The sequence below is a fragment of the Calypte anna genome, chromosome 26, assembly GCF_003957555.1.
Source record: "Calypte anna isolate BGI_N300 chromosome 26, bCalAnn1_v1.p, whole genome shotgun sequence".
Classification (NCBI taxonomy): Eukaryota; Metazoa; Chordata; class Aves; order Apodiformes; family Trochilidae; genus Calypte; species Calypte anna.
In genome coordinates this window covers 143,968-166,701 of record NC_044271.1, presented here as the reverse complement: position 1 = coordinate 166,701, position 22,734 = coordinate 143,968, and the positions used below count along the sequence as shown (strand labels likewise).

At 54.2% G+C, this 22,734-nt stretch overlaps 1 protein-coding gene across 1 annotated transcript; it reads left to right on the top strand.

Moving 5' to 3' along the window:
- Positions 1–6,606: 6,606 nt before the first annotated feature.
- Positions 6,607–20,896, top strand: TBC1D22B (TBC1 domain family member 22B). Its single transcript, XM_030465532.1, has 13 exons — positions 6,607–6,760; positions 11,295–11,351; positions 12,293–12,606; positions 13,462–13,641; positions 14,113–14,183; positions 14,918–15,046; positions 15,455–15,520; positions 16,400–16,514; positions 17,585–17,691; positions 18,007–18,082; positions 18,377–18,504; positions 18,693–18,788; positions 19,215–20,896. The coding sequence occupies exons 1-13, from the start codon at positions 6,705–6,707 to the stop codon at positions 19,341–19,343; spliced, it is 1,524 nt and encodes a 507-aa protein (XP_030321392.1). The 5' UTR covers positions 6,607–6,704; the 3' UTR covers positions 19,344–20,896.
- Positions 20,897–22,734: the final 1,838 nt, after the last annotated feature.

The following is a 22,734-nucleotide window of genomic DNA, read 5'->3' as shown; positions in this document are numbered from 1 at the left end:
TTTGGGGTTTTTTTCTTTATTTATTTCCTTGGGTTTTGGTTGGTTGGTTGGTTTGTTAAAAAAGTTCACCTGAATTCTGAAACTTGCTGCTTGACCTCCTGGAGCTCAGCTGTGTGCAAGCAAGCAGGTTACTCTTACCCTACCCAGACCTGACCCAGAGCAGGGGTTTCTTTGGTTTGCCCATCACTCTGGCATGAAAAAACCAGAGAGCAGCCCCTTTCCCTGCCTTCCCCCAGGCTTCTCAGTACCACTTTCCCAGTCACGGGAATTCCTGGAGCTCCATCCCACCATTGCTGGGTGGACTGGAGTGCTGTGTCACTACTCTGCCTCTGCCTCTGCCTCCAGCAGCAAGTATTAACTGGGTTTGGGTGTTTTTTTGGGTTTTTGGGGTGGTTTTTTTGTGTTTTTTATTTTTATTCAGCTGCATCTTTCATCTCCTCAGGGCTGCTCAAAGCAGGAAACGCAGCTCCCAGCTCCTTCCAAGTTCAGCTCTATTTTGAGATGTGGTTTCTCTTTAACCTCCTCTCTCCCCCCATCCGGGAAGCTGCTCTTACACCAAATCAAACCTCCTCATCACACTCCTTGCTACCCTGAGGACCCTGAGCCCCTCGGGTGCCCACCACCCCCCCTCTCCCACCACCACCACCCCATCGCTATCGCGCCCGCTGCAGCCTGAGCTCCGCCGCACCCTTCCCCTAAACCCTCCCAACTGCTGCCCTGATTCTTAGAAAACTCTCCCCAGAAAGGCCAAGCAGGTCCAGCACGGGGCTGTGGTGCTGATAGTTGCTTGGTTTTTCTTGCTGATGTTTTTTTGCTCGTGCTGCTGGAGGGGAAGATGTGGTGTCACATCCCCCCCCCCCCGGTGACCGTCGCGTCCTGTTCGGGGTGTAGCCAAGGTTTGGGTGTTGGAAAAGGATGTGTGTGTTTGATCCCCTGGGAGTGGGATCTTAAAGCCATTAGGGTCAGGTTCTAGGTCTCAGCCACAGGGAAAGGAATGGGGGAGATGGGAGGGGGGGAGCTGAAGGTGCAGCATCACCTGCCCCTCAGTCTCCCCTCCGTGGAGGAGAGGAAAGGATCTTTTCACCCCTTGTTTTTCCTTAATGGGAAAATGTTCCCTGCACTTTGATGCCAGCATAGGATGAAGACAGGAGTTATCTAGCAGGGAATTACTTGAAGCCAGCATTACTTTCCCACCCCCATTTCACAGCTTTTTATTGCTCCCTGGTACCAGCATGGGAAAAAAAAAACAACTTCAGAAAGTGGAAAAAAATTATGAAGCAGGACTAGGATGAGATGTTGGGCTGCTGGACCTTCTGTTCAGGGAACACTGAAGTCCCATGGATGACTGATGACTTGCAAAGGGCCAGCACTCATCAGACCCATGGCTTTCTGTTCACATCCATCCCCAGCCAGGGTGTTTGGTGATGCTGAAAGGACTGACCCAGGGGAGCCTGGAGCCCCAGGAAAAAGGGTATTTATATTTTCCACATTCCTTGATGGGAATGGGAGATGAGCAACAGCCAAATGTCTGTCATTGCTGGAAAAAAGTAGATGAGCACTGAGGAGAAAGCTGCCCAGGGAGCCAGGGTTGGACTCACCCCAGGGACTTGAAGCTGGAGACTGAGAGGTGGCATCTGGCCCCATGTCCTGTCTCAAAGGAAACATCCAACTGCCCCCAGGTGGTGTCTGAAACCCTTGGCCCTTCTCAGCACAGTGAGTCACAGGAGCTATTTTCAACACCTGCCTTAGGATGAGGTGAATTATCAGCAGACCTGGTGTCTCAGGGCTCCAGCTCCCCAGTGATGAATCCTCGTGCATGTCAGTCTCCAAGTGCTTTGCCTGCAGCCTGTGTGGCAATAGCATTATCTCCACGGGGCATGTGGGGAAACTGAGGCACAGAGCCCTGACTCGCAGGAGATGGTTTGTGGTGGAGTTTGGGCTCACCTGCCTTTCCCTGCACTGTCCCTCCTGGGGCTGGGACCAGTCGTGGAGGAGCTCCCAGTTGGACTCTTGATGTCCTCACATCCCCCAGGAATTGAGATGAGACCAAAGCCCTGCATGAACCTGGGCTTCTTTTCATAGAATCACAGAATCATGGAATTGGCTGGGTTGGAAGGGACCTCAGAGCTCATCAAGTCCAACCCTTGATCCACTCCCCCCGTGGTTCCCAGCCCATGGCACTCAGTGCCACATCCAGGCTCTTTGGAAAGATCTCCAGACACGGAGAATCCACTACTTCCCTGGGCAGCCCATTCCAATGCCTGATCACCCTCTCCACAAAGAAATTCTTTCCAATCTCCAACCTAAACCTCCCCTGGCACAACTTGAGACCCTGCCCTCTTGTCTTGCTGAGAGTTGCCTGGGAAAAGAGCCCAACCCCCCCCTGGCTCCAACCTCCTTTCAGGGAGTTGCAGAGAGTGATGAGGTCTCCCCTGAGCCTCCTCTTCTCCAGCCTCAACACCCCCAGCTCCCTCAGCCCTTCCTCACAGCAATTCTGCTGGATCCCTTCACAGCCTCCTTGCTCTTCTCTGGACCTGCTTCAGCACCTCAATCTCCTTCCTGAGCTGAGGGGCCCAGAACTGGACACAGGACTCAAGCTGTGGCCTCCCCAGGGCTGAGCACAGGGGCAGAATTCCTTCCCTGGACCTGCTGGCCACGCTGTTCCTGAGCCAGCCCAGGATGCCATTGGCCTTCTTGGCCACCTGGGCACACTGCTGGCTCCTCTTCAGCTTCCTGGCAATCCAGACTCCCAGCTCCCTTTCTGCCACTCTGTGCCCAGCCTGGAGCTCCCCATGGGGTTGTTGTGGCCAAAGTGCAGGACCCGGCACTTGGAATGCTGAACCTCATCCCATTGGGATCATCCCAACTCCCCCAAAAAATCCCATGGTGTCTGGGTGAGGTGCTGGTTTCAGACACCTGACGCCCCACGTGAGACCAGAGATTTGGGTTTTTACACCAACCTTCCCCAGAGTGGGATCTGCTCTAACTCTGCCCCGTGACACACCGAAACTGCACCACTCAGCCTGAGAAAAAAAAAAAAACCCACCACTTTATTCACCAGTGAAAAAGCAAACAATGAAACAACCACAAAACCTTTCCAGTGTGCAAATTGAGTCAAACCGACCAGCTTCAGCTATAGAAATGTATTTTGAAAGGGCTCAGAGTGATTCTTTTCTCTCTTCCTGAACTTTTGGGCCCCTTCTTCCCGAGCAGCATTTTTGTGTCCTTAATCACTGTGTTCTTTGCAGTTTAGGAGGGGGTTAAGCAACCCAAAAAACTGAAATGACAGCTCCTGTTTCAGGTGGAAGCAGCCACTCCAGTTAACCTGAAATGTCACCTGAAATGTCACCCAGGTGCAGGCAGGACGAGGGGGCTGCAGGGACAGAGCTCTCCCTGCCCTGTGAAAATAGTGAGAAAACCAGAAGTGCTGCAATGTCATTCCAGCTCATTTTTCATCTTTCTCCCCCCAAAATAGGCAGGCAGGGCTGAGCCCCCTCTCTCCCTCCCCCTTGCTAGAGGTTTGTGGCTTTGGGAGCCACCGGTACCGACCCAAACCCAGCACCATCTTGCCAAGCCCAGTGCAGGGATGTGCTGTGGCAGTGACAACCTTGGTGCCAGGCTACTACTAGTAGTGAGTTGCTCACTGTGTGTGTGTGCATAGGTGTAGATCCCCCCCCCCCCCAGGGGTGTAAATTGGGTTCAAATTGGCTCCTTCTGTCGCTGGCAATCAAAGCCCAGCTGTGGATGCCAAGGATTTGGGTTTCAGTCCTTTCCTCCATCCTCTGGGTGGGTTTTCTCACTTATTTTGGGGGGAAGAGGAGCAGGATGTGGGCAGAGCAGAGACAATGAGGCACCTTCCTTTGGCAGGGAGGAGGGGTCACTCTCCTGTTTTTCTAGCTGGGTGTTTCCAGCCAAAGCCTTTGATAAAAAACAATAAACGAAATGGGTGAATTGTTGTGGAAAAGCTGGAGGGGAAACTCCTCCAAGGAGTATCTGTCCCTCAAGGCAAAGTCACCTTGCCAGGGTGGAGGGGACAGCAGGCATCTGGAGAAGGCTTCGCAGGGGACATGAGGACAACAAGAGTGACTTTAGGACAGATGGACAGAGCCTCCCCACCCCGACACCAAGGGCTCCTCCTCAGACATCAGAAAAGTTCCCATTTCTCAGTTTGCAGGCATGATAAGAGATTTGAAGTAACTTTGAAGTATTCTGCAAGCCCACAAGTTTTAAACTCTGGGTTGAAAAAGCAGCGTTTCCACCCTGAATGTCTCCCAGCTCCTTTCTGGCATCTTTTCCTACTCCAACCCAGCAGCTCCTGACCAGAAGTAATCTTCTTTGCAGCTGGGCACCTCAAAAAAAAAAAAAAACAAAACCAAAAACAAACTCTATTTTTGCCAGTTCTTGAGTTTCTTTTCTCAACTTCAACCTCTGCATGGGAAAAGGAACCGATTCTTCTCTTTTGGTTTTCATTCTTGTTTAGAATCGAAAGCTTCTGGAGACCCTGGGCTACAACCAGAGGTCCTGGGCTACAACCCGAGACCCTGGGCTACAACCAGAGGTCCTGGGGAACAACCGGAGACCCTGGGCTACAACTGGAGGTCCTGGGGTACAACCAGAGGTCCTGGGCTACAACCAGAGGTCCTGGGGTACAACCGGAGACCCTGGGGTACAACCGGAGACCCTGGGCTACAACCGGAGGTCCTGGGCTACAACCAGAGGCCCTGGGCTACAACCCGAGACCCTGGGCTACAACCAGAGCTCCTGGGCTACAACCGGAGACCCTGGGCTACAACCAGAGGTCCTGGGAAACAACCGGAGACCCTGGGCTACAACCCGAGACCCTGGGGTACAACCGGAGACCCTGGGCTACAACCAGAGGTCCAGGGCTACAACCGGAGACCCTGGGCTACAACCAGAGGCCCTGGGCTACAACCAGAGGTCCTGGGCTTGCTGCCACTGTCTTGGCCTCTCTGAAATATCTCCCTGTCCCTCGAGAGCAGGTGATGGGAGAGGGAAAAAGCAATTCCAGAAGGTTGGATGAGGGCAAAGCACTCAGGTGACCAGGACCCAGGGATCAACCTGCACTGCCCTGGGCTGTCAGCCCCATCCTCCCCAAATAGGCTGGTTCTGCAGAAACGTTTCTGCTCTTTCATTTTTTTAATCTATTTATTTATTTTCGGGTTTTTTTTTTTCATTTTCCTCTTTTCTCCAGTGCTGCCACATCCCCTCAGGCTCCCCAGGCCTCTCCCCAGGTGCTGGGCAGGAGCTCATCCCACTCACCCACCCACCCTGAGGTGGAATGGTCCCAAAAGGTGCTGAATCCTTGAGTGTGGGGCAGGTGACAGCCACGGGGGACAGCAGTGCCACCCCCGTGTGACACCGGGCACCACACGCTCCGTGTCCCCACTCCATGTCCCCACTCTGTGTCCCCACTCCCCGTGTCTCCCCACTCCGTGTCCCTGCTCACTCCATGTCCCCACACTCCATGTCCCCCCTCTCCGTGTCTCCCCACTCCGTGTCCCCATTCTCCATCTCCCTGCTCACTCCATATCCCCACGCTCCATGTCTCCACTCCATGTCCCCACTCTCCGTGTGCCCCCTCCCCATGTCCCCACTCTCCATGTCCCCACTCCATCTCCCTGCTCTGTGTCCCCACTCTGCGTGTCTCCCCACTCCATGTCCCATCGCTCCATGTCCCCACTCCGTGTCCCCCCTCTCCGTGTCTCCTCACTCCGTGTCCCCACTCTCCGTCTCCCTGCTCACTCCATGTCCCCACTCTCCGTGTCCCCACTCCCCGTGTCTCCCCTCCCCGTGTCCCCTCTCGCTGCGTGTCCCCCCACTCCGTGTCCCTACTCTCCATGTCCCCACTCCCCGTGTCTCCCCACTCCGTGTCCCCACTCTCCGTGTCCCCACTCTCCGTGTCCCACTCTCCATGTCCCCACTCTCCATGTCCCCACTCCCCGTGTCTACCCACTCCGTGTCCCCACTCTCCGTGTCCCCACTCTCCATGTCCCCACTCTATGTCCCCACTCTCCGTGTCCCCTCTCGCTCCGTGTCCCCCCCGCCCCATCCCGTGGTTGTGCCCAACTGCGCCCCCTCGCGGCCGGCTGGGGAACTCAGCGCTCTCCCCCCCCCTCGTCCTCTCCCGATGGTTTCGCCCAGGTGCCTGCTGGGCGTCTCCCCCCGCCCTGACGCGTCAATGGTTTCTCTCTCCTTCTCCTCTTTAACCCTCCCCTCCCTGCCCTGCCCGGGGTTCGCCCAGGGCTCTTCCTGTCCCCACTCCGCTTCCCCGCCCTCCTCCATCCCCTCCGCAGTTTGCTTCCATTACCAACCCCCCCTCCGGGTGCGGGATGGTTCAGCCCCTCTTCCCCCCCTCCTTTCCCAAAATGGTCTCTCCCTCCTCACACAGCCCCGCCTCCATCCCTTTAAACCCCACCCCTTCGCAAGACGTCACTCCTTTTCTCTCTCCCCATTGGTCCGTCTCCAGACGCCTTCCCCGAAGTGACCAATGGCGGCGCTCTCCCCGCCCGGACCCAAGATGGCGCCGCCGGGGGGTGCTGGCGGGCGGCGCTGAGGCGGCCCCGCGGGTGGCCGCCGCCTTCCCCCGCGTTCCGCCGCTGCGCCGCGGGGCCGGCCGGCCGGTGGGCTCGTTCGCTCGCTGGCTGGCCGGCCGGGCCCGTTCCTCGCCTCTCTTCCCCTCCGCCATGGCGGCCGAGAGCGGCAGGCAGTTCTGGAAGCGGAGCGCTAAGCTGCCGGGCAGGTGAGTGCGGGCCCAACCCGCCCCGGGACCGACCCATCCCTGAGGGAAAGGTGCAAAGGCCGCAGCCTCCTTCGTGTGCTGAGAGGAGCAGGAGCAGCCCCTCGGCCTGGGGAAGGGGTTGTCAGGGGCACTCACACTGGCTGGGGGGCTGGGGTACCCCCTGCAAGGAAGAGTTTGGGATGGGGGGTGTGATACCAGGGGTGTCTGCCCGGCTGTGGGGCACGGGAGCTTCTTGGGGGGCCCAGGGTCCTCTTCTGGAAGGTTTGAGGGGTACCAAGGGTGTCTACCCTGACTGGGGGTCTGGGGGTCCCAGGGTTCCCCCTTGCAAAGTGGTGGTGGGGGGCAAGGGGGTGGGCTGGGGGCCTCGGGGTTCCCCCCTGCAGCAAAGGGGATGCCAGAGACACCCCAGCCCCTGGAGCAAGGGGGTGCTGCTGGAGGAGGTTCCCCTGCTTAAGGGACAGGGGTAATGTTTGGATTGTCCCCCCCTCAGCTGCGTGGGGCTGCAGGGACACTCGTGTGCAGATTCCCCCCGTGGGAAGCAGGGTGGAGGGGGTCAGGTCCTGGGATGTTCTCCCAGGGGTGGCTTTAGGAGCCAGGTTTGTACCATCCTCCTTTCCACAGATCCTGAAGAAACCTCATCCCTTCCTGAAGCCCTTAGAGGTGTCACCTTGGGTGGCAGCAGCTCTGTCCCCTGCCACTGCATGTGTCCCCCTGGTCTCCTCTCCTCTGGGGGCTTCACTCCTGGTCCCCCTCTCCTCCATAGGAAGGGCTGTGGTGGCTTTCTGAGTGCACCTCCCCTGCTTCACTTCCTTGGGCTGTGCTCTCCTGGTTCCTGTCGAGGAAACTGCACTCCCCCAGGAATGGCTGAAACAAGAGAAATGTCTGATTTGAGAGGTGTTTGGGAAAGAAGAGGCAGGTGGTGATGGAGGAGATGCTCCCTCCAAGGCCTTGGGAGCACAGCTCCCATGAGGAGAGGGCACCCCCCTCTCTGGGATGGAATTTACAAGTGCTTTGCTCATCTGGTACTCCTCACTTTTACTCTCCTGTGCCTTATCTGAACCCTGCCCCTCCCCTCCTGGTGTGCAGACACAGTTTGAAATGCTTCATGGGCTTTAAATCCTGCCAGGTCAGTTCAATCTCTCTTTCTAATCAATGTTCTTTCTGCTTTGTCTCTGGGCTGGCTCCCTCAGTCCAGGTCTGTGGGAAGGGAAAGCAACAAGCACTACACATCCCTCAGCTTCTGCTCATGGGGGAAGAAAGAAGGTGCTGTGCTCTCCAGGGATCATTTTATCTCCCAGTTGCTCCCACTCCTTACTCGGAGGGGGGGGTCACAGCTGTGTTTCCAGCTGGTGGGCTCAGATCTCCAGTGGGTGACTTTGAGCTTTGGCTTGGAAAGCTCAAACCAGGTGAACCGGTCTGGGAGGCAGCTGGTCCTGCCTAGACAATGCACTCCAGCCTCAAGTTTTTGGCACTCCTGACAGGTTTTTGGCACTCCTGACAGGCTCTTTGGCAGATCTCCTGCTCTCCAGGAGCTCTCTTACCACCTCCAAAGTACCCTGTGTGTGCCCAGCCTTTCCAGGGATGGTTACTGAGAGGTCTTGGGTGTCACAACCAGGAAAGGAGGGGGTGGGATGTGCTGTGTCTTTGGTGATTACACTTTCTTTTTTCTTTTTTTTTTTTTTTTTTTTGAGCTTTGAGAGATCTCCCCATGCAGATTCTTGGCTCTCCCTTCCCTTTGCCCTGACAAGCTGGCAGGGGGAGGCTTTGCAGAGATTTAGAGACTGTTTTAGCTTCCTTTCCCATGACACTTTCTGCATGTGACCACTTAGTTGTATTAGCTTTTAGCTGATGCTTTTCCCCCTGTAGATTTAGGGTCACAACACAACTACTAAATGTTGTTTCATCTTTCTCTTATTGCCTTGTGGGTTTTTTTTTTTGCACTGGGGATTCCCTCCCCCTCATTAATTTCCTGGGGAGGAGCTGGCAGGTTGTGTTATCCTGTATGGGGGGTTGTTTATTTCCTGCTCTTTAGAGAGACAGGCTCCCAGGTGGGTATTTAAATAGGAGAGAGAGAAAAAGGAGAAAACAGGAGAGAAACAGCCCTGTGTCCAAAGTGGCACTGAGCTTCCATGGATATTCCTTCTGCTGCAGTGTCAGTACCCCACACCCTGCAGTGATGGTGAAACACAGGGACCACAGCCCTGGTACCAGGCACTGGCAGTGAGAAATGTCTGTCCCAAAGAGCTTAAACTGGGACAGGAAAACTCATCCAGTCATTTTGGGAGCATGGCATCAGCACGATGAGTTTGCTGAGAGGTGGTGCCTGCCCTGAGCTTTCTCTGTGCAAAATTCAGCTGGGATGGCTTCGGGCAGGGAGTTGAGCTTGGAGACAGCAGATTCAGCTACTGGGCTGCGTCAGGGAGAAGCAGACAAGAGCAAGGAGAGTTACAGAGCATTACTTGGTGGTATCACTGCCTGGCCTCCCTTTTCTCAGCTGTAAAAGCTGTATCTGGTACCTCACCCTGGTGTGGAGCTGTAGGATCTGCTGGGAGGCAGCTCCCAGGATGTGAGCTGAAGGAGCAGGATCAGATGTCAAGGGCACCAGAGCCACCACTGCACCAACTTGCTCTTTGGCAGTTGTGCATCTGCTTGTTTGTCTTGGAAGTCACCTGTTGCACACCTTGGAGCGTTTGCACTGCTCCTGCCCAGCCTCTTGCACCCTCTGCATGGCTGGGGAGGGCAGAGAGCCAGCAAAGATGGGACAAACACAGGGTGAACCTGCTCCATGCAGTGGTGGGAGCTGACCCGTGCTTTTCAGCCCTGTCTCTGTGGCCTGCTGGGACTGTCACTGTCACCACCATCAGATCATCTCAGGATGCTTTGTTTGGGGGGAGGGAGCCTGGGTTCACATTCTTTAACCTGAGCTACCTGGAGGTGGGACCTTCAGTCATTGTGTTGGCCCTTGTCATATGAAGACATCACCCAGTTGCTTCAGAGCCCCAGGAAAGGGTTTCCTCACCCAGAGTTGGCTGCCACATCCCCTCCTCCCTGGCATTCACACAAGTCACTCGTGTGACTTGGGAGCTTCATCCCTTTGCACGTGGCTCCAGGCAGTCACCCGTGGATCCCAGCTTTGTGGCTGCTGTCACCAGAGCTTGTGAGTTGGGTGCTGGGGATCAGGGAGGCTCAGCCAACTCCTCTGCTGCAAGGAGCTGTCATGAGTCACTGGGAAGCAGCTCTGATCTGGAGGGGCTGTTTTTCTTACTCCTAATAATCTGCTTGCTGTGCCCACCCACGGGGATGCCTCTGCTGAGCAGCTGTGCTGACTCCTAGATGCTAATTACTCAGCAAACTCTTTTCCTAGACTTGCTCTGCTGGTGGGTAAACACAGGGAGCCTTTTTAGCATTTGAGGAATGGCTCCTGCAGCAGCAAGCCCACCCCTTGCCAGGCTTCACCACCAGGATTTCTCTGTGCTGGGGTTGTTTCCAGCCTCTGTCCTGCATCTCTGTGCCTCTCCCCACCAGCTGGACCTGTTGCTGCCAGCTCCTCAGCATCAACTGGTTCCCAGTTTGCTTTCCAGCTGCACCAGGCTGTCATCCTCCTCCTACATGGCTGAGCTCTTCTTGTTTTACTGCTGGGCACCATCTGCAGTTCCTGGAAACCAGGCCAGCTCTGTTGACCCAAGAGGAGCCTGTCCCTTGTGTGCCAGCTCTGAATGGGCCCTTGTCTCCACCATGGGATGCAGGACTGTGCTGTCTGCCAGGAGATGGGGAGAATCAGGAGATGGTTTTTTGGGGTGGGGTGGCTGTGAATAGTTTCACAAATGGAGAAGATAACTCAGGATCCCTGTCTCACATCCAGAGTCTGTAAAACCAAGTGATGAGCACTCAGCTCCTCTGCAGCATGATGCTCCTCAGGTTTCTCTGTCCTACTCTGCAGGGCAGGGAGCTGAGGGGCTGGGACCTGGTCACTCATTTCAAGGCACATTAAGAAGCAGTTGATTAATCTGGGATTTGGACCAGAGGCTGCTTCACTGGAGCTTTGGCTTCAAACCTGAGAGCAAGCTTGGGGTTCATACCCCCGAGTGTGCTGCAGAGGGGTCTCAGTCTCACTGATCCAGAGTTTTTCCTCTGTTCCTTGGAAACCTGAATTCCCAAACCTGGAAATCCCCTTGATGGAAAAGAGAATGAATGTCAGTGTGTAAGGCAGGGGGGCTGAGACACGTGGTCACTGGCACTGAATGAGTGGTGCAGAAATGAGCAGATCTCAAATCCCAGCTCAGGCTGGAGGGAGCCTGAGAGTTTAAACAAGGCTCCTGATTGCTGCTGCAAAGAGCAAATCTTCAGCTGAATGTGGCACTTTGGATCCAAGCCTTTGGAGACAGAAGGTTATTGGGGTTGCTTTTGCTCTGTATTTAGCTCCCAAGAGCAGGCAAGAAGTGTGACCCCAGTCTGGGCTGTGGAGAATATTTTGTGGGTGCTCGATGGCTTTTTTCATCCTTTTTTTTTTTCCTTTTCTTTCCCTTTCCTGCAGCATTCAACCTGTCTATGGAGCACAACACCCTCCTCTGGATCCCCGGCTTACCAAAAAGTAAGTGTTTATCTCCTGGAGAAGCAGGCCAGGAGGCTCTGCAGGCTTTGGGCTCAGTCCTGCAGGAGTTGGAGGTCTGCAGCATTCCCTGGCACTGGGATATTCCAGCAGAGAAGGGCAGCAGTGGGGCATGGTGCTGCCCTGAGCTCCAGGAAAGCTTCCAGGGAAAGCTTGCAGGGAAAGCTTATCTGCTGGTGCCCTTTATAGCCAGAAATCAATATTGTGCCAACCACATCAAAGGAAACAGGTGGTTTTTGTTGGTTTTTTTTTTTTTTTTAATTGTGTCTGAGCCCTCTGCTCCCCTTTGGAGTCAGAAGAATTAAAGACCAGGGAAGAAAAGCTGTAGACTCCCAGCAGGAAAAGGCAGAGCTGCCCCCAGCTGCCTCCTTGTTCCCATCTCGTGCTGTGTCACGGTGAAGGTTTCTCCTTTTCCTGTGACACTTTAGCTGCTGGACTTTGACTCCTGTCACCTAAGGGTAAATGGGAAAGCTTCTCCTCTGCCTGGGAAAAGAACCAGGCTTGGGTTCTGCTGGGAGCCACCACAGCTCTTTTGGGAGTGTCCCCCAGCACAGAGCAGCTCTGTCTGTCCCCTGACTGCCTTTCCCCGGGTCACAAGACTTCTCTTTAATTTTCGGGGTGTTAATCTACCATTTTTCTCTAAGGTGAAGGGGAAGCAGAGCTGGAGGAAGTATCTGCCTCTCCTCTTTGCCCTCCTAAGCTGGGAAGCTTGGCCCCTCTCCAGCTGACTGCTGCCACTCTGCTCTCTGTCCCCTGCCACCCTTCTCGGTGGCAGCTCGGGTTCTGCCCAGGGAAGCTTAACACATTCCTTGTGTTTGGGAGGAGGAACAGGGACAAGGGACTAGCTGACTGGAGCCAAGAAAGGATAGAAAATGGACTCCTCTAACAGCCTGGCTCTGGTTCTGTTTCTCTCTGGCTCCCAGTTTCATCAAGGACCGCTCCAAGGCCAACGCGCTGCCGCTGAAGAGCAAGAAGGCCTCCAGCTTTCATGAGTTTGCCCGTAACACCAGTGATGCCTGGGACATTGGTGATGATGAAGATGAAGACTTCTCTTCCTCCTCTTCCTCTTTGCAAACTCTGAACTCTAAAGTGGCCAAGGCCACTGCAGCCCAGGTTCTGGAGAACCACAGCAAGCTGCGGGCTAAACCTGAGCGGGCCCAGTCTGCTCTCAGCAACGTGCCCACCAACTGCAAGGTCATCAAGTCCAGCAGTGAGGCCCAGCTCTCCAGGACCTCTGGTAAGAGCCATTTTGAGGAGTAGTCTGCTGTTCCAGTGCTCTTCTGGTTGAACTCAGCCCCTTGCTACTACACACTTGTGAGAAGCTGTGGCACAGCCCATAAGCTCAATGAAAGCTTTCACCTCCTTGTTGTATCCTGTACTTCAAGGAGCCATTTTTGAGGTCCTGGCCTTAATGCTTCATTCTCTGCTGCTCAGTGTCCTGCGTGCAGGCACATCTGTCCCACAGGATCCTGTGTTTTGGGTGCTAGAGGATTTTGGAGAGCTGTTGGGTTCTTGTTTGGGGTTGCTCACCATCTGCTTCCCTTGTGGCCCAGTGTGCTGCTCTTCCTGAAGGTCTTGGTGAGGCACAGCTTGGGCAGGGAAGTGGGCAGCCTCAGCTTCTCCCCATGCTACCTTCTCACAGGCAGATGGCTTCCTGTGCTGGGGAAGTCACCCAGCAGGTCCCCACTGCCAGCAGGTGGCATTGGCAGCCTGTCACCTCGGGCTGTGCTGGCAATCAGCTCGATCACCAGTAGAGCAGATCTGAACGTCACTTCTGGAATTCCCACAGCTCCTTCTGCCTCCTGGTCTCCTGTGTCCTTCTTCCAACGTGAAGAGGGAAGGTTGATCCACTGGCAGCTCAGTGTCTGGGTGCAGGAGGAGGGAAGGGAAGGAGAAACAGGAGGGGGAAAATCCTGGAATAACCCCAACAGATGCTGTTCAAGCAGCTGATCCATCCGCACGGGCCGGATCTGTTTGCTGGGGAAGAGAAGGGTGAACTCTGCAGGGCTCTGGCAGTGGCCAGAGGAGCAAGGGAGGGTGGGAGAGGTGCAGTTTCCTTCTCCCCCCTCACCACAGCACCTGCTCCTTGCAGAGGAGGTTTGTGTACGGAGTCCTCTCCAGAAGCAGCAGTCCCTTCCCCTCAGGCCCATCATCCCGCTCGTCGCCCGCATCTCGGACCAAAACGCCTCGGGTGCTCCCCCCATGACAGTGAGGGAGAAAACTCGCCTGGAAAAGTTCCGGCAGCTCCTGTCCAGCCACAACACAGACCTGGGTGAGTGTGGCAAAAGGGGGGTGGGAAGGGAAAGGCAGAAGAGGGGGTCTGCTGTCTGCTTCAGGTTGTAATTTGGGTCTGTTTCAGGGCGGATAAAATGACTGCCCGTAGTGGGATGGTTGCACAAAGTGCTCTGTTGGCAGATGGTGGTGTCCTCCACCAGCTTCTTGTCTGTTCCCAGCCTTTCTCCATCTCACAGATGATGGTTGTGATCAACTGGGGGCTTTTGGGTTCTGCACCAAGGTTCTGCCATATTGGAGCTCTTGCTCCCTCAGTTCTATGCAGAGGCTGAGCTGAATTCTCTGCTTTCCTTGGTCCCACCTCCCCAGTCACCGCCAATGTGGAGCCTTCCTTGGAGGCTCAGTGTCTCCAGAGCCTGCAGGAGCAGACTGGGCTTTCCTCTCCTTCTAGGTGTAGTGGTACCTGGACGTGCCTAGGATCTAATCCATTGCCACCACTGTCCGTTTGCAGATGAGCTGAGGAAATGCAGCTGGCCCGGGGTGCCCAGAGAGGTCCGGCCTGTGACCTGGCGTCTGCTCTCAGTGAGTGCTTGGAGCTGTGATGCAGGAATTTTGGGGGAATGTTCTGAGCCAGGGACATAACACTCCTGGACCTTCAAAAGAAACCAGGTTTGCTCACGCTGTGTCTGTGCCCAGCCTCTGGGTGATGAAACACTGGCCCAGGCTGCCTAGGAGAGGGTTGAATCCAATATCTCTGGGGGTTTTTAAAAGCCATGGAGGTGCCCAGGAGATGGTTGAATCCCTCTCTCTGGAGGTGTTTAAAAGCCATGGAGATGCCCAGGAGAGGGTTGAATCCAATAAATCTGGAGGTGTTTAAAAGCCATGGAGGTGGTGGTGGTGCTGAAGGAGGACAGGGATGAGCTCTGGATTCAGTGGAGTTGGGTCAATGGTTGGACTCGATGATCTTGAAGGTCTTTTCCAAGCAGAACAATTGTGTGGTTCTGTGAGCTGTGGGTTTTTTCTTGGTCAGGGAGCATAACTGCTGTAACCTCTTGGAGCACAAAGCCCAGACTGGTGCTGGGACTCTGTGATTCACTCATTTGGGAAACTGAATCCCATGGAGCTGGAGTGCTCCGAGCCCAGGAAAGGCATCAGGGGCTGGGAAAGCCAAACCCCATGAAGGCTCCTCTCTTTCTCATCAATCTCTGTGCCTGATCCTTCTGTGTGTGTGTGCAGCTGACTGTGGCAGGACTTGAGGGCTGGTTTGTGGGGAGGGAAGAGCAGGGGCTCTGTCCTGACAGGGCTTTTCCTCCCAGGGTTATCTCCCTGCAAACACGGAGCGGCGGAAGCTGACGCTGCAGCGCAAGCGGGAGGAGTATTTTGGCTTCATCCAACAGTATTATGATTCCAGGAATGAGGAGCACCACCAGGACACCTACAGACAAGTACAACCCCCCTGCCTCTCACCTTCTTATCTCTCTTTTCATCTCTGTCCATGTCGTTGGGGTCCTGCTAGGACTTTCTCTGCCTGTACCCGTTGGGAGTCTCAGGGTCAGGGGTTGGTGTTTCTGCTTATCTTATGGTTGTGTTTAAGCTTCTCTAAACCACTGGGATAACTCCCAGTCTTTCCCATCTCTGTTCATCTGCCCACACCTGAGCAGAGGAGACTGGAGATAAAACTGTGGTTGATATTCTGAGTGCAGCTGCCATCTGTAGCCCTCACTGTTCTTGTCAGCAAGTGCAGCCCTCACTAGAGGGGACACTGAGGGGTGGTTTCCTCTCTGGTAACACAGGATGAGTTATTGTGCTCCTGGAAAACACAACTGTTGTATCTAACCCACCCTCTCTTCCAGATCCACATTGACATTCCAAGGACCAACCCACTTATCCCCCTTTTCCAGCAGCCACTTGTCCAGGAGGTAAGAGGGGGGTGAAGCTCCTGCCCCACGTGTGCTGTGGGGGGGTGGTGGAGCTGGACCAGCAGTGCCACACAGGGCAGCATCCCTGCCTGACAGTTCCTGATGCAAATACCTGCACAAACTGTGGGGGTTTGTCCCATGTATCTGAAAGATACCCAACTTGGAGCTCAGGGGTTATGAGATCAGTTCTTTTGGGGCAAGATGTAGCCAAGAGGTGGTAAAAAATGTGAAGCTTTTGTTTTGAGACAAATTGAAGGCATTTGAACCAGCAGAGGAGTTCAGTTGTGCTTCATAAAATCCTTTGTGTGAGGCAGGATGTAAGAAACCTGTGCAGGGGTTGGTTTGAGAGGTGTCCAGGAGCTCTGGGAATCTGTCCTCTTTGGATACAAGCTTAGCATGAGCATGTGCTGTGTCAGAGCAGTGTCCTGGGGCTGGGATAATCTGGAAATAACACCCAGGTTGTTGTGGGGAGGCTGCTCTGTTGGGAGCTCTCCCAGTCTGTGATGTTTCCTGGGAACACTGTGCTGAGAAGAGATCACAGCCTCAGTTGCCACTGATGTTCAGCCAGATGTGTTGCTCTCCTAACAGCCCTGCTGGGTGGGCAGAAGGGTCTTAAACCACCTGAATCTTGGAAAGTTGGTGTCTGTTGGTGTCTTCAAGTGCAGGTTTTGAGGAGGAGCCTGAGCTGGCCTGTGTGTGGGATCTGTAGCTGATGCAGGAGTTTCTCCTAGGACTTCTATGCTGCTTATCTCACCTGTATTGCTGCAGAGGAGCCTGTCAGCACATGATCTCCACTCCCTGAGCTCAGCAGTTATGCTTTTCTGCCTTTCCTTTGTGCACAGCTAATGCAGGTACCTGCTTTCCTTCATTCTTCCCTAGATCTTTGAAAGAATCCTGTTTATCTGGGCCATTCGACACCCAGCCAGTGGCTATGTGCAGGGAATCAATGACCTGGTCACTCCATTCTTTGTTGTGTTCCTCTCTGAGTATGTTGGTAAGTGACATTTGCTGGCTGAAGCACAGGTGCTCCCTCTGGGGTTTGAAATTCTGAAAATCAGGAAAGTTTGGCTTGCTGGAGGGTGTGATGGGTTCTCCCATCAGGTTGAAGAATGCATCTTGACCTCTTCCTGGATCTTTGCTGCTTGGTTGAGTTGACTTCAGTTCCACAACCTTGCTGAGCTCCAGGGAAGGTGAATTACTAAGGGGGGATTTGCATCTGAATGTCCTTAACCTCCTTGAAGCTTGGAGGAAAGAGTTCTTTTAGGCACCCAGGGAGTTTAGGTGTCTCCCTAAAATATGGAGAGGGGAGAGTGGGAGGGCTTTGCTTTCAAAGCTTGGGCCTGGCCCTGGTTCTTGTTCTAGGAGAGGAATGAGTTGAATTATAAAGAGAAAAATAAACCATTTAAATAAAAGATTCCTGTGCTGCCAGTACAGGTGTGGTTCTCAAGCTGAGAGTTTCAGAAAGCAGGTTTACTTCTCCCTGCTGCTTTTGGCTTTCTTGCTTTTAGCTGGAGATCAGGGCATTTCCACCCATTGCATTTTTATTCTTTCTGCAGCTCTGCTTGTGTTTCGTGGCTGATATTCATGCTGGAATGCTGTAATCCCTTTGCCTGCAGGCTCTCACTGTAAAGAGAAGGAAAAAGGAATTTACAAGGCTGTATTAGTGACAGAAATCTTGTTGAATAAATATTTTTAAGGTCTGATCCAAAGCCTGTTGAAGGCAGTGGAAGCTTTTCACTCTCTGGCTAGGGAGATTTCATTCTGTGTAAACAAGTGTCAGGGTTTAACACTGGCCCAGCAATTAAAACAAATGCCAGATGCTCTTTATTAAACTGATAAAGCCCCTCCCTGATAAAGGAAGGGCTGAGTTTGGATCATGGCCACTTTTGGGGTCATGGCCACTGAGTTTTTTGGGGTCCTTCAGCCCTTTGCCTGGGTTGGAGAATGAGGTCAGTGCTCTCATGTCATGCACAGAGCCTTGTGGTTCCTGGTGCTCTGCCTTGGCTTGGTAAAACCCCTTGGTGTCCCTCATCTTCCTGATGCTCTCCCCTCTCTGTTTTGCAGAGGAGGACGTGGAGAACTTTGATGTGACAAACCTGTCCCAGGATGTTTTGGGGAGCATTGAAGCCGACAGCTTCTGGTGCATGAGCAAACTGCTGGATGGCATTCAGGTGAGGTTTCTCTGCCCTTGCTGGGGCAGCAGTGCAGGCATCTGCTCTCTGGGTTTGGGTGAGCACTCTGCATCTTCATCAGGGGGATTTTGTTACTTCACCAAGCTAAACTTGTGGGTAAAATCCTGGGGAAATAAATCTACTGTGGCTGGCCTGACAGGGACATCAGAGAGGTGATCCTGGTGCTCAAGAGCCACATCTGCTTGACTCACAGGAACCTCAGCTCCCTGTGGAGCTGGGAATCTGGGGGTTTTTTTGGCATTTCTAGCTGTTGTTAGAGCTGCTGCTCCTGACTTCATTTTTTTTCCCCTACAGGATAATTACACCTTTGCACAGCCAGGCATCCAGAAGAAAGTCAAAGCCCTGGAGGAGCTGGTGAGCCGGATTGATGGTAGGTGACAGGGGGATCTGAGCAGGTTGGAGGCTCTTTTGTCACAGCAGCAGGAGGTCTCCTTTGCAAGTAGTACCCTCAGGCACTAGAAACTCACCTGCAACATGGATTGAAGCAGGACAGGGGAGAGTCAGCCAGAAACCCCCTGGGGACAGGTTTTTTTTTCTGGATGGTGAGGAGTGGAGGTGTTTGGGACAGCAAAGCCTCAGCCTGAAAGCACCTGACAGTGTGTTGGGGGCAGTGCTGTGTGCAGGAGCTGGTCCCCAGGTGTGTAAGTGACACGTGCTGTTTCAGAGCAGGTACATAATCACTTTAGGAAGTATGAGGTGGAATACCTGCAGTTTGCCTTCCGTTGGATGAACAATCTGCTGATGAGGGAGCTGCCTCTTCGCTGCACCATCCGTCTCTGGGACACCTACCAGGTTTGCAGACTCCTTCCCTGGGGGACACGGGGACCTTGCTACCAATTCCTCCTCAACAGGGCTGGGATGAAGCTCTTCTGGCAGTCCTGTGGGTGAGGGGTGGCTCAGCAGGACGTGCTGTGCCTGGGGAAGTTGTGTTCCAGCTGAGCTGAACAAGACCTGAGCCAGAGTTTTGTTGTTGTCCACAGTCAGAGCCAGAAGGATTCTCCCATTTCCACCTGTATGTCTGTGCTGCCTTCCTGATCAAGTGGAGGAAGGAGATCCTGGATGAGGAAGATTTCCAAGTAAGTCTGTGGGGCTGGGGGGGAATACCTGGGGGTGTAGAGGGCAGGGAATAGCTCTGGTTGGGATTTCAGCATGGAGACACTCAGCCATCACCTCAAAGCTGGCTCCAGGAGCACCCAGGCTCAGGATTTTTGCCTCAAAGCAACTTCTGAGCCTTGGTGCTGAGGACAGAGAGATTCAGACATCAGTTATCCAGCTCTCCCCAGGCTCAAGCTTGTGATAAATCCCTTGCCTGTTGCCTCAATGGTTTTGGGGACATCTGAGGTGCTTCGGTGGCTCAGATGTAGACACGAGCTCAGCTTAACCCTGTCCCTGAGCCTTTCAGAGCTGGGATGTGGTGCGGAGTCACCGAGCGCTGCTGCCTCCAGCCCTGAGCTGTGCTCTGCCTTCAGCCCCCTCAAACTCAGCCCCTTCCCCTCTTTCAGGGCCTTTTGATGTTATTACAAAACCTGCCCACGATACACTGGGGGAATGAAGAGATTGGACTCCTGCTGGCAGAAGCCTACAGACTCAAGTACATGTTTGCAGATGCCCCCAATCATTACCGCCGATAGGTGCCAGGACTCGGCTCCCTCCTCTTCCCCTTTGCCCACCCTCTCGTCCTGGCCTGATCTGATCACTGTGGCATTTTTGTCATCCCAAGTCCTCGGACACTCCGGCCAGGAGCTGCTCCTCACTGTACAAAGCTCACCTTGACTCTTGTCTTAACTCTTGAACGTGTGCCTGTCTGCCACTCCATCCGCCTGGAAGCGCCGCTCTGAACACCCTCGGGATTTGACGCCGCGCCGCTGGCTCCAGCCAGGGAGAGAGGGGGGAGAGAGCTGGAAGGGGACCTGGAAGGGGACCTGGAAAGCAGCTTCACTGATAAACTGAGCTGAGGACAAAGCCCTCCTGCCCTCTCCACTCCTTGCCCTGGGCTTGTCCAGCTGGGACCACCTTGGCTTCGCTGCCGCCACGTGCGCTGCCCCGGCTGCTCCCCTTCCCCCTCCTGCCACCCTTCACTCCACCTCCCAGATGAAAATGCCTTATCAGAGACCCGCCTGGCTGGAAAAAAACTTCCCCCCCCTTCTTCCCAAGGGTGGCAGGGCAAGAAGTTTCTCTCAGGGCCTAATTTTGCTCCCAGGGTCCAGAGACCCCCCAAGCACTTTTTGGGTTCACGAGAGAGCCCCTGGCGCCTGCCCTCTCCTTCATCCTCGTCTCCTCCTCTCCCCGGGGTGGGCAGGGCTGGGGGGGACATCACTCCATCCACCCCTGGTTGGGATGGGACTTTTGGTCGGTACAGCCCCCTCTGGTGCCCAGGGGGAGACATGAGGGGGGCTGGCAAGGGAGCAGCATCTCCCAAACCCCCTGGCAAAGCCCCCCCCTGCCCCTCCGAGGCGTTCTGTGTATATTGTGTTCTTGTGTATATGGGTCAGAGATGTACAATATACGTCTTCTGTTTGTAGCAGATAATGATTTTATATTTATAATGTGCACCCCTTGTTCCTCCCCCTACCCCCTCCATGCCGGGGTGTAGGGCTTTAGACCCCTCCAGGAGTGTGGGGGCATTTTGGAGCTGCAGGTTCTTCTGCTCCAGGATGGTTTTCCAGCGTTGGATCCTCCAGGAAGAGAAGTGATAAGAACATGGAGCTCAAGGCTTCCCCTGCTAAGGAGATTTGGATGTTTCAAGGAGATCCCAGTGGGAAGCAGGGAAGAGCCATGGAGAAAAATCAAGGGTCTCCAGGCTCACTGGTGGGATAATCCAAGAATGATCCATCCCAGATCCAGCTCTGGTTGCCTCCAGCACACCCCTCAGACACCTCCTCCTGAGCTGTCTCCCACTGGGCTGGCCTTGCCACCCTCTGCTTTTAAATCAACCCCATCCTGAATGTTTTTAAGGGGCTGTTGTTTTGGTTTCTTTTTTTCTTTTTTTGCCAAGGGCTGGAGGTGGGAGAGTGGATCTTGGCCACCCTGGGCTGCTCCCAGTGCTTCCACGGGGTGAGGGGGGGTCTTGAGGGTCCTTCTGCTTTCTGTTCCTGGTGGGAAAAGGCAGTGGGGTGACCAGGGCAGGGCCAAGCATGTGGAAGGCAGAGCCTTGTTGCCAATAAAACTCCAAACAGTGTCTCAAGAAATCTTTCTCTGAACCTGGAGTTGTTTTCCTCAGGCATTTGGATCTTTCACTCCTCTGTGTGTGTGTGTTGGGCCACCAGGAGGAGGAGGAAGAGGTTGTTGGGGTTCCAGCTTCCAGCTCTTGAGCACCCCTGCACCCAACTGAAGCTCCTGGGTTTTGGGGTGGGGGTTGGATGGGGTGGGTGCCCTCTGCAAGAGGCTGGGGAGGAGAGAGGCAAAGCCTCCAGGTGTCCATGGGGTAGGGAAATAAAAGTGATTTATCACCCAGCTCCAGAACACATTGGGGGATCAGGGAGTGGGGGGGACAGGGACACATTTTTCCCCCTTCAAGAGCTTTAAATCCTGCCACATCTGCTGCAATCAATCAGCCTCCAAACCACTAATTGGTGGCTCAGTCTAATGACCTCGATTGGATTTTTGGGGACCTGTTTTCCAGGTGCCACCAATGGGAACTCTCATGACAGTTGGACCACCCAAAAAAAAAAAAAAACAACCTCAAAACAACCAAACAAACCCCACAGCTGTGCTGAGACCCAACACAACTCACCTCATGCCACAGTTTGGATTTCTTGGGGTCCCTCCTTGGTCTCTCTTGGCTCCCCCCACCCATTTCAGGTTGGGGGTTGGGGTGTGAAGCTGGGGCTGCAGCTGCTGTGCCTGGAGGATGTCATTGCCATGGAAACCTCTGAGCCACAGAGTCGTTCAGCAAGTCCTAATTTCGTCTGTTAAAAGAGGAAAAGATGGGGTGGGAGGTGGGGGAAGCTGCTTTATTAATACTTGAGAATTTCATCCCAAAATGGCAGCAGGGGAGTCAAGGGCAGCAGCTGGGCTGAGGTGGGGCTGTGGCTGCTGAGTTTGGTGCTTTCTCCATTGAAGCAGCTTCCCAGCATTTCTTCCTGTTACATCCTCCTTCCCTTTCCTTGCAACAGGTGGAAATAATATGAAAAAAAACAATAAAAAAATTAAAAAAATGTGAAGAATTCCCCTTGCAGCACCTTCCCTGAGCCAGAGAAACCCAGGAACCATGAACCCTTCCTGCTTACAGGACTCCAAATTGAGAGCTTTGCCTACAAGAAAGCTGGGGGAGGGTTTTTCACATGGGTGTGAAAAGGGGGACAAGGGGAAAAGGTTTCAAACTTGGAATTAGATTGGACATTAGGAAGAAGTTCTTTTGTCCCCAGAAGCTGTGGCTGCCCCATCCCTGGCAGTGTCCAAGGTTGGATGGGGCTTGGAGCACCCTGGGCTGGGGGAGGTGTCCCTGCCCATGGCAGGGGGATGGAACTGGATGGGATTTAAGGTCCCTCCCAACCCAAACCTTTCCATGGTTCTATATAAAGGTTTGAAATGCTGGCAGTGAGCTCTGGGGAATTTTTCTTGTTGGATTTTTTGCCAAAATTCCCCCCCCAAAAAGCATTGCACAGAGGAGGGTGCAATGTCCTGCAGGGTTTACTCCATGCTCGTGCTGGATGGGAATGACACCAACCCCCCTTGGAGAGCTGCAGGGAAACCTGGGGTGTGCAGGGGGGTCCTGGGGGTGCAGCACAATGAACCCAGGCAGGGAAATGGATCTTAGGGAAAAGAGAGAGCCCAGAGCTCTGGCAGGAGCTGGGAAAGAGCAGATTCCAGCAAGGCTGCAGTCACCTCTGCATCCCTCAGCTCCCTTCCCCATCTGCTGGCAAACCCCACAGCCCAGGAGCCCTCCCTGAGCATCACAAAGGGGATTCCAGCCCTAAATCCCAAACTCCCATCCTTTTAGGGCTCTCCCCTCCTGGCCAGAGGGCTGCCCTGCACCTTGGGATCCCATCCTGCAGCACCCAACCCCTTCACCCATTGCAC